This window comes from Corvus brachyrhynchos, unplaced genomic scaffold (genome assembly GCF_000691975.1).
Source record: "Corvus brachyrhynchos isolate BGI_N302 unplaced genomic scaffold, ASM69197v1 scaffold426, whole genome shotgun sequence".
Taxonomy (NCBI): Eukaryota; Metazoa; Chordata; class Aves; order Passeriformes; family Corvidae; genus Corvus; species Corvus brachyrhynchos.
The window spans coordinates 187,334-198,009 of record NW_008238653.1 but is presented as its reverse complement, the minus strand read 5'-3'; the positions used below and the strand labels follow the sequence as shown (position 1 = coordinate 198,009).

General features: G+C 49.2%; 1 protein-coding gene across 1 annotated transcript in view; it reads left to right on the top strand.

Annotated features, from left to right (window-relative positions):
- SMARCC1 (SWI/SNF related, matrix associated, actin dependent regulator of chromatin subfamily c member 1) overlaps positions 1-10,676 on the top strand; it is a 59,611-nt gene that overhangs the window by 10,784 nt on the left and 38,151 nt on the right. Inside the window, exons 6-15 of the mRNA XM_017737673.1 lie at positions 281-350; positions 1,581-1,656; positions 2,408-2,533; positions 2,907-3,025; positions 3,524-3,648; positions 4,358-4,417; positions 5,017-5,054; positions 6,179-6,300; positions 6,726-6,797; positions 10,399-10,512. Coding sequence (XP_017593162.1) covers positions 281-350; positions 1,581-1,656; positions 2,408-2,533; positions 2,907-3,025; positions 3,524-3,648; positions 4,358-4,417; positions 5,017-5,054; positions 6,179-6,300; positions 6,726-6,797; positions 10,399-10,512 — 922 coding nt within the window. The remainder of the gene's footprint in view (positions 1-280; positions 351-1,580; positions 1,657-2,407; positions 2,534-2,906; positions 3,026-3,523; positions 3,649-4,357; positions 4,418-5,016; positions 5,055-6,178; positions 6,301-6,725; positions 6,798-10,398; positions 10,513-10,676) is intronic.

Below are 10,676 nucleotides of genomic sequence, written 5' to 3'. Positions count from 1 at the left end.
GGCCCGGGCACGGGGTCCCCAGACGCGCTGGGCCTGCCCCTGGATCCCTGGCAGTGCCCAAGGCCAGGCTGGATTTGTTTTGGAGCAGCCTGGGACAGCAGGAAGTGTCCCTGCCATGGCAGGGGTGGATTGGGATGAGCTTTAAGGCCCCTTCCCAGGTCAGGCCCTGAGCAGACCTTTAGCAGAGGGGTTTGCAGTAACTTCACTCTGATTCACTGTGGAAAAGTGAATTACTGTGCTTTTCCTTCCACATCTGAGCTGGATCTCGTTCCCTTTGCAGATGAGTGGTTGAGACCTGTGATGAAAAAGGACAAGCAGGTGCTGGTACATTGGGGCTTTTTTCCAGACAGGTAAGGATGGTGGGGGGAAAAGCAAACCCTGAGTTTTAACTGTTTGTTGGTGGAAAAGTCTTGATCCCAACATGCAAAGCTTGAAAAGAATTAACCATTGATTTAAAACAGAAATATCCAGATCCATTTGTGGCACTGGCAGGTGGCTGAGGCTGGAAAAGGAGTTTTTCTGCAGAGCCACAGGGAACTGGTTGGAAATTGAACCAGATTTTAAAGCTGGGATGAGCCTTTCCTTAAAGGGAGAACTTCCAACCAATGGCTGAACTTTGACAAAGAGATTTCACTCCAAGGGTTGTCTTCAGTCAGGTGCAAGGGACTGTTAAAGTTCCCCTTTGAGAGACCTGCCCTGTGCTGCTGGAACAGGTTAAAATTCTGTGTGTGTGCTGTTAGGAACTTAAATGTATTTGCAATAACTGGTTTCTGAGCCCAGGCTATGGAAATCAATCAAAAAGTTGATAACCCAGTATTGACTTCTATTTAATTAACTTTTTCAGGCCTCTAAAATCTATGGTTCACACACAGAATTCCCAGGAACTGTATCTCATATGAGGATTTCAGTGGAAGAGAGCAAACAGTAATCACACTGAAGTTTTTTTATTCATACAGATGAAGAACTTTTAAATATTTTTATATTTCTATCAGTAGTCAAGTTTGTATTGGTATTTATAAATCCAGGCACACACAAAACCAGTATAAATCCAGGAATGCTTGTGCACATCTTTCCTTGCACCTGACCTTTCCCTGTTCCTCAGTACCTGGTGTTGATTACCAAGTATTTTGACTCAGTGCAGTTTCTTAATAAAGAGGCTTTTGAGGAAATAATGTGGAAGAGTGAATGTAAATAATGAGTGGTTTCCAGGACAGGATGCAGCTTCCTCCCTTCCAGGAATCCAGCAGCTCTTGCTTTGAAGGCATGAGAACAGAAAAAAGTTAATTAATTGAGTGGCAGGGTTTGGTTGGGTGACTCAGAGCTGTCTTTAACCCCTGAACCTCTCCAGATTTGCACTTGAAGCTGGAGCTGGTTCACAGGGAGGGATTTTAAATTCTGGTGTGCATCAGATGCCCTGGAGCCCTCCCTCTGCACTGTGCCCAGCTCCTGTGGCACAGAGCAGGACTATTCCCTGTGGGAAGCCCTGCAGTCCCAGCAGTGGGATCTGCACGTGCCAGAGCTGCTGGGAAACCATTCCTGAGTGATCCTGGTGGCTGAGCTGCTCTCTCCTGACTCTCTAGCTACGACACCTGGGTCCATGCCAACGAAATAGATGCCGAAATCGAGGATCCCCCGATTCCCGAGAAGCCGTGGAAGGTAAGCCTGGCTCAGTCCTGGCCAGAATTCCCGTGCTGGGGCAGTGGGGTGTTGGCACTGCCTTGCTTACTCCTGCCCCTCACTGTGTTACCCTGACAGTGTTCTGTGAGTGCTGCTGAGCCGCTCAGGCTGGAGGGACCTTGGTGTCTGTTCAAACACCACTTACTCCAGGTAGTAACCTGTAACTCGCTGGAAAGCAGGACTTTGGAGTATAAACCTTACTAGGAACAGTAAGAGAGCACTGTAGGAAGCATTAATAAATCCATAATAAATTGTATCAATGACTCTACAGCACCAGAGGTTTTTTCAGCTGTATAAACCAAACTATCTGAAGGTGGATGTTGTAATCCAGACAGTTGGTCGTGTCTCTCCAGGGAATGGCCAGCTCTTAGTCATTTTTTTGGTGTTTGTGGCACATCTGCCCAGGGGATCTGAATACTTGGGAGGTTTTGATGGTGATGTTCAGCATCCAGAGAACACTGTTAACCCAGAGCTGTTGTCCCAGCTCTGAGAACTGATCTCACACTTCAGGAGGCTTGGAAATGGTTGAGGAGCAGAGGTTGGATTCTGAGTCCTGTTCATCCTTTGTGGTCTTGCCTTGTGACACTGCCATGAGTGTGTGTGAAACCGGTGGGAGAGATTTGGGCATGCAGACCTGATAAAGCTCCAGGAATTTCCTTAATCCCGGGAGGTCTCTCGTGGAGCTATTTCTTCCCAAAGCATCAGCCTCTCAATGCCTCCTGTTCTGCAGGTTCACGCCAAGTGGATCTTGGACACAGATGTGTTCAATGAGTGGATGAATGAGGAGGATTATGAGGTGGATGAGAACAGGAAATCCGTGAGTTTTCGCCAGAGGATCTCCATGAAGAATGAAGAGGTGAGTGGTTCTCTGCTGAGGGGGACCTGGAGGGACAGGAATGTCCTTTATCTCTGCATGGATAGAGCTGGAGAAGGGAGGGCTCCAGGGAGAGCTCCGAGCCCCTTGCAGGGCCTGAAGGGGCTCCAGGAGAGCTGCAGAGGGACTGGGGACAAGGCCTGGAGGGACAGGAGCCAGGGAATGGCTTCCCAGTGCCAGAGGGCAGGGCTGGATGGGAGATTGGGAATTGCTGGCTGGGAGGGTGGGGAGGGGCTGGCACAGGGTGCCCAGAGTAGCTGTGGCATCCTGTTGTGGGATGGATTAAGGAAGGACGGAGCCTCCAGCACTGCAGTCAGAGTATTTGGGAATAACTCAAACCTCTGCTCCCTCCCAGCCTGTGCGGAGCCCGGAGAGGAGGGATAGGAAAGCAGCAGCCAGCACTAGGAAGAGGAAACATTCTCCTTCTCCACCCCCCACTCCTGTGGAGTCCAGGAAAAAGACAGGGAAGAAAGGGTGAGTGTCTGGAAATTGCCAGAGGCCTGGAATTTGAGGTGAAAAAAAATGAGGAAAAAAAAGAAATTCAAGAAATGCTTTTGGGGAGAGCTCTGTGACCTGGGCTTCCATAATTATTTCTGGATAGGCTTGAGGGATTATTCCTGAGCAGTTAGTGTAATTCCTTATTGTGGAGGTTTGTTCTTATTCTACCAATCTGCTACTCAAATAGGAACTTAATTATGGGGTTTTGTGGGGGGGGATGGGGGGCAGCACTTCAGAGCTAAAAATTCAGGTCTTGTTTATGGATCTGTTGGGCTCTAATAAGACAAAACTGGAAGTTTATCAAGAATGAGTTGATAATCTGAATTACTCCTTCCCAATGTAAAGCCTGAGCTGGGGTCTGTGAGGAGATGTGGGGCTGGTTCTGCCTTTGCTCCCAGAGTGGTTTCAGGAGGGTTTGACCTGAACAATGTCCAGAGCAGATCTGGCAGAGCCCCTGTGTCTGCTCTGTTCCAGACAAGCTGCTCTGTATGGGAAGAGGAGGGGGCAGAAGGAAGAGGATGAACAGGAGGATCTCACCAAGGACATGGAGGATCCCACCCCAGTACCCAACATAGAGGAAGTGGTACTTCCCAAAAATGGTAAAACATGAGACCTCTTCGGGTTCTTTGAATGTTAAAAATTAAACTGCATTAAAATTGTGGATATATCTTGTCAAATCTTTTCAACACTTTGTGGCCACGGAGCAGGGATCTCTGCAGTCAGGGATGTAACAGCTGAGAAGGGCAGCATATTCACCTCCTTTTGGCCTTTTAAAATACAAAAATACATTTACAAAATACACTTTCTAAAGTAGATTTACAGCAATCTACTTAAGTGTTTCATTTCACCTGTTCATCTTGGGGGAGATGGAGTTCTCTGGAGCAAAATATTTCCCTGCCAAGTCCCCAGAAGAAGGATGTTAAATGAGTGGAAAATGTGCTACATGGCAAGTGCTTTTAGTCCTTTTCAGGGAAGTGCTGGTGCGAGCAATAATAATTCTGGGAAAAAGAATTCCTTCTGCATCCTTGACAGCAGATTATTTTGGGAGTGTCTCCGTTTGGGTTTCCCTTGGTTTGGATTTGCACATAAGCCTTGTTGTGTGTTGGACAGGTGGGGAAGTGCAGGGGTATCCCCGGGTAGATCCTGCTTTGTGTGGAGCTGGGAATGCAGGGAAATGGGACAAATGGGCCCTTGTGCTCCTGTGTGAACTCTTGAACTGCAGACAGGGCCAGCAGAGCGCAGGGAAATCAGGCCAGACTGGATAATTCCTCGTCTGCTGCTCTCTCATCACTCCCTGTTCCTTTGCAGTGAACCCAAAGAAGGACAGTGAGAACACGCCCGTGAAAGGAGGAACTGTGGCAGACCTGGGTAAAGCCCCCTGCAGCCCTGCCCCACACCTCACCCTCAAGTCCTGCTTGCAGTCAATATTTTTAAATAGATTTTAAATATTTCTAAGGCTCTCCGTTTTAAAAGCAATCTCTGGTTCTGCTGTCTTGTTGAATTAATTCACTTTCCATATGTGTTTGAGTTCCAGTGTACCAGCTCTTCTTCTTTTCTTTGCAAGGCTGTTCCCTCATAGGCTATTGTTATTTTCATTTTTTTAACATGACATACATAAAAGAGTTTTTATTTTTTTACTGGGAATCAAGGTAAATCACAGGTGCCCTGAGCTTTGTTGAGCCTTGACACGAGATACAAACTCGTATCCCATATCTTATTACACAAGGCTCATCTAGGAACTGGGAAAGGAAGTAATTAATTATGGATTCTGAAGTGTTGAGATATTCTAATTATCCTTCCTCTGTGTTCTTACCTCTTCCCTGGTGTGGGATAGGTAGAGCTGTAATTGCTGTAGTGATGTGGGATCCACTTTGCTTCTTTCCAGTTACACAGTGGTGTTGCTGGAAAGGCTCGTGAGCATTTAAATGAGTTTTGTTGGTGTAATTCTCGATGTTTTTACCTTTCAGATGAGCAGGATGAGGAGACAGTGGCAACTGGAGGAAAGGTAACAGCACCTGGTTCTTCCTAAATTTGGTAACAGCTGAGATTGTAGAATCCCAGATGGTTTGGGTTGGAAGAGACCTCAGGGATCATCCCATTCCACGCCCTGCCATGGCAGGGACACCTTCCCCTATCCCTGGCTGCTCCCAGCCCCAGTGTCCAGCCTGGCCTTGGGCACTGCCAGGGATCCAGGGGTAGCCCCCGCTGCTCTTCTGCTCTGGGAATTCCAGCCCAGCCCCTCACCAGGAAGAATTCCTTCCCAATATCCCATCCAACCCTGCCCTCTTTCTCTTCAAAGCCATTCCCTGTGTCCTCTCAACATCTTAATCTCACCTTCAGTAGCTTCACCTGTACTAATTTTCGAGTGATCTGTAAGATTAAATCAGTTACGGACAGGATTGAGGGTTTGTTATTATAAACCTCTCCAGATTCTGTGGGATTACTTGGTGTTTCTAAACCTAGTATATTAAAAAGGAAAATGAGGAGACAGATGCCAAGTGTTTTCCAAGAAGCATTTTTCAGATGAGAGGTTTTTCAGAGGTTTTGCTTTTTTTTTTTTAGGTTTTAGGACTAAATCTAAACCCTGCTTAGACTAAATCTAAACCCTGCTTCCTGCTCATTTCAATAGAGCTGCAGGGGTAGTTTCTGTACTGAGTTGCATTTGTGGCATGCCAGGCACTGTTTTTTACAGTTGTCAGATCACTGAATGTGCTCAGAGTGTACCTTGTTGTCTTGGGGGAGCTCAGTCCCAGACAAAGATCCATTATTGATGCCACTGGCTCCTTAGGGTCTGCCTGTGGGGGCTTGGTTATTTTAACGTTGCTCAAACAACCCCTGAGGGGTTTTGTGCAGTTCTTGTCACGTCCTGACCCTGTTTTGATGCCTCCTCTGTGCCCTCCTCATGATCCTTTGGGGTCAGGAGTTGACTTCTGCTGGAACTTGAGGTGCAGAACAACAGCTGTTCACAGGAGGCTTCTGTGGAGCAGCAGAGAGAGACCAAAGCTCTTCCTCCTCCCAGGGGTGTCACAGAATGTGTGTGGGGTGGGGAAGCCCCTGTCCTGCACTCACCCTGCAGTGTCAGGGTGCTCAGGGGTCCCCTCTGAGTGCTGTGTCCCCTCTGTGCCTCAGGAGGACGAGGACCCCAACAAGGGTGACCAGAGCCGCTCCATCGACCCGGGGGAGGACAACGTCACCGAGCAGACCAACCACATCATCATCCCCAGCTACGCCTCCTGGTTCGACTACAACTGGTGAGAGGGAGCTGGGGGACACTTCTGTTGGTTTTGTCTGCTCATAAATCAGCCTGAGAGCTGAAGGAGTGGCTGTTGCTCAGCTCTGGTTCCCGTGTTTTGTGTTTAAATCGTTCTGGCCGTTCTCAGGGACTGGGAGTGAGGAAAGGAATTTCAAACAGCAGAGATCTTCACTCTGCCTGCTCAGCAGTTTTTGCTTACACTGATTTCCCTCTGATTCCCACCTTAATTCCTTTCTCTCTTTTACTTCTCTGGTCTTTATGTGATCATTCTGTGCTTGTCTCTACTTCTAAAAGCCTTTTTATTTTGCTTCAGAGCTTGACTTTGAGAGAAGTCACTGATTATAGAGGGAGGATATTTGTTCCAGCTTGGAATCCTCCTTGGAGGCTGTTCAGGATGTGACATCTGAACTGTTTTTGTTGCAGTATCCACGTGATTGAACGTCGTGCGCTTCCGGAATTCTTCAACGGGAAAAACAAGTCCAAGACTCCAGAAATGTGAGTAAAACGTGAATATGGGCAGTGACAGCGTGGCAGGATGAAGGAGCTTCCCATCCCATAAATCCTGTGGACACAGCTGGGGGTGTGTGAGGCTGGTACTTCTGTAGGGCCCTGAAGGAGGGACAGAGCCACTGACGGTGTTTGTACATTGTTGTGGTAGAGATAGAAGTTTAAATATCAAAGTGATGTTTACCAGTGGTTATCCAGGTAAAATAAAACCACTTTCTCCCGAGTAATACTGGAACAACTTCTTGAACTGTGTGTGGTACACGATGTGATCAACCTCCAGAGTCACCTAAAAATGTCATGAAAGGGTAGAAGTGGAATAATCCTCCTTGCTCCTCCCTCTCTCCTCATGCCATGCTGTATTTCTGGATTTCTGTGTGTTGTAGATCCTCTCAGACTCCTGCCTGTTCTGGGTTTGTTTATTCTGAGTGATCTTGAAAGGTGGTGGATAAAGGAAGATGGTCAAAGGCTTTTGAACAATATGCTTGTTTCTATTAAAATGATCCTAAAATCTGAGATTTCAAACTGGCAAATCCTGGATTTGGACACCAGTGTGTGTGCTGGTCAATGTGGGCAGTGGGACTGGGCTGGTTGGGGTCACTTTGTCCTGGTGTCAAATCTTGGCCTGGTTGCAAAGCAGCTTTTGTGGATTTTAAAAGGTGGTTTTTCAATCAAGTCCCAAAGGAAGCGTTTGAGGTGTCTCCTCATTGTCCTAATGTCAGCTGGGCCCTGCATTTCTCATACACAGCATTTCATGGAATCCCAGAATGGTTTGGGCTGCAAGGGAACTTGAAAAACACCCAGTGCCACCCCTGCCATGGCAGGGACACCTCCCACTGTCCCAGGCTGCTCCCAGCCCCAATGTCCAGCCTGGCCTTGGGCACTGCCAGGGATCCAGGGGCAGCCCCAGCTGCTCTGGGCACCCTGTGCCAGGGCCTGCCCACCCTCCCAGCGGGGAATTCCCAATTCCCAATCTCCCATCCGGCCCTGCCCTCTGGCACTGGGAAGCCATTCCCTGTGTCCTGGCCCTCCAGGCCTTGTCCCCAGTCCCTCTGCAGCTCTCCTGGAGCCCCTTTAGGCCCTGCAAGGGGCTCGGAGCTCTCCCTGGAGCCTTCCCTTCTCCAGATGAGCGCCCCCAGCTGTCCCAGCCTGGAGAGGAGAATTCCCCCAGATTGTCCTTGTGCTGGAATCTCCCACCTCAGGAGTGGCTGTTGGTCTGTGATGCTTTGGATCTGATAAAGGAATAGAAGTTAGGGACTGCCCTTTCTCCTGGGCCCTTGGGCTGTTTGTCCCCTGCCCCAGGAGGTCCCTGGGGTGCAGCCAGGCTGTCACTGAGCCTGTGACAGGGCAGAAGCAGGTCAGGCTGAAACAGCAGGCTCTGGCTCGAGAAAAGGGGAGTTTTGAGCTCTGAACAAGATGAGGCACTGGCGTGGGGCCTTGGGAAGTTGGGATTGCTCCTCCTTGGAGTCTTTCAGGCCTTCCTGGACAAAGCCCTGAGAAACCTGGTGAAAATTCATGGCTTGAGGAGGAGCTTGGCTCAGACACCCCCTGAGGCCCCTGGCACCCCAAGGATTTCCAGTCCGTGGTCTGTCCTCATGGCTTCTGTGCAGGTGTGAGTGCAGAGTAACCACAGCTGGATCCCAGAGTCCTGCACGGCCTGGGTGGAAGGGACTGCAAAGCTCCTCTTGTTCCGCTCCTGCCCTTCCAGAAGGGGTTTGTTCCAAGCTCCATCCAGCACTAACTCTGTCCCATCACTTCTGCTGCTCAGCAAGTTGTACTTTGGGGGTTTCTCAGAGTGTGAGGCAGCAGACAGCTGGAATGTGGAAGGAATGTTTATCTCCTGCATCTCTCACCCCTGTGATTGTCACTGCAGTCCCAGGGCCCTTTTCCTGTTGGCATCACAACATCAGCTCTCCTGATGCTGCTCCCTGGGCTGCTGCTGGTTACTGCCTGCGAGAGGAGCAGGCTGGGGGCTGCTCCCAGTCCTCGTGTCAGCCTGGAGATCTATTTTTGGTGCCATTTCGGGATTGTAGGAGTAGCACGTGGTCCTGGCTTTGTGTTTTCTTTTGAAATAAAAGAGGAACATCCCTCTGAATGGAGATGAGTCGCCTCCAGCTGAATGTTCAGGCCAAAACACCGTGTTTGGGGAGCTCACACAGGTTCCTCCTTGTGACAGCAGTGCCTGGGGGTGGGCCCTGGCTGAAAAGGGATTGAACTAAATCCTGCTTGACTTCTCACTGGCGACAGGGTTTAGCTGATGGGTCGTGTCATGGCTCAGAACAGTCTCCCTTCAGGATAAACCTGGGGATGTTTCTGTCTTGGGCTTCTCTCTCCACCTCGTGATGTGACCTTTGCTAATAAATATTAATTTCTGCAGCCAAGACCTGTTCCTGGGCAGGTTCTTCCCCTCCTCCCCTGGAGCATTCAGAAGCATTCCTCAGTGTTCCTCTGTGGAAGAAGCTCCTTTTGTTTCTGGCCTCCCAAACATCCCACATGGAGCCAAACACCTACTCCAGCAATTTCCTTCCAGCCAGTTGCACATATGATTTGGTCAGGAGGAAGATGTGGGATTTTGGCAGGGACATGTGCTTGCAGCATCTGCCTGCTTAGGCCTTGCCTGGATGATTTATATTTTTGGTTCCCAGCTGCTTCACACATTGCATGTGAAACATTCCCCCCAGGAATTTTCCAAAGGCAGAAATCTGCTTAAAAACCACTGTTTTACACACAGCTTTGCATGGGATACTGACTTCATAGAATCCTGGGATGGTTTGGGTTGGAAAGGACCTTAAATCCCATCTCATTCCACTCTGCCATGGGCTGGGACGCCTTCCATAGTCTGGGTTGCTGCAAGCCCCATCCAGCTTGGATGGTGCCAGCCTGTCTTTGGCAGATTGGGTTTGCTCCCTCCAAAGAGCAGGGCTATCAATAATTTTATGGCAGTTTATTTTCTTTGGGATAATTGGTATTAGGAAGCATCAGTATATTCCAGATATGGGAATCTCTCAGGGATTGTTTCTGCTCCAGCTGTTCCCAGCTGTGCTGGCTCTGGGCTCTTGTGCTCTGCTTCTCAAAGATCTTTTCTTCTCCATGTTGCTGTTCTCAGCCTTTCCTGCCTCATCCCTTTATCCATTAAAAACTCTGCATGCAGCCACAGCAGTGTTCCATCCACTTCTGCTTTCCTGTGCAGCTTTTTTCCTTCCAGCCTCACACAGGGATGCACAAGGATTATTTCTCCTGTCCCATGTGAAGACCAGACCCCGTTATTTTTTTTCCTGCAGCTTCTGTTCTGTTGTGGGAATATTTGGTCAGTGATCAAGTTACAACAGACAATTGTGTGATTTACAATTTAGACATATTTCCATGTGCTGCTAATCCAAACACGGGGAAAATCCCGAGTGAAGCAGTGTGGCAGAGTGTGAATTCCACTTACCTGTTGTTTTTGGTGCTGGTTCTGAAATTTCACCAATGAAAAGAGATGTGTTGGTGTTTCCTGGTCAGTAAGGGGTGTTTGGGGGAGTGGACATTAAAATGAGTCCCCTGACCTGTGTGAGAGGTGAGGGGACACGAGCTGGTGGCCGCTGTGTTGCAGATACCTGGCCTACAGGAACTTCATGATCGACACGTATCGGCTGAACCCGCAGGAGTACCTGACCAGCACTGCCTGCAGGAGGAACCTCACCGGGGACGTCTGCGCCGTCATGAGGTGACACCGGGGGCTCAGGGGCTTTGGGGCTTGGAGCTCTTGGACATTTCCAGGAATCAGCAAGATCACAGAATAACTGAGGGTGGAAAACCCTTCTGAGATTGATCCCCACCAGAGCACTGAGTGCCACCTCCAGGCGCTCCTTGGACACCTCCAGGGCGCCT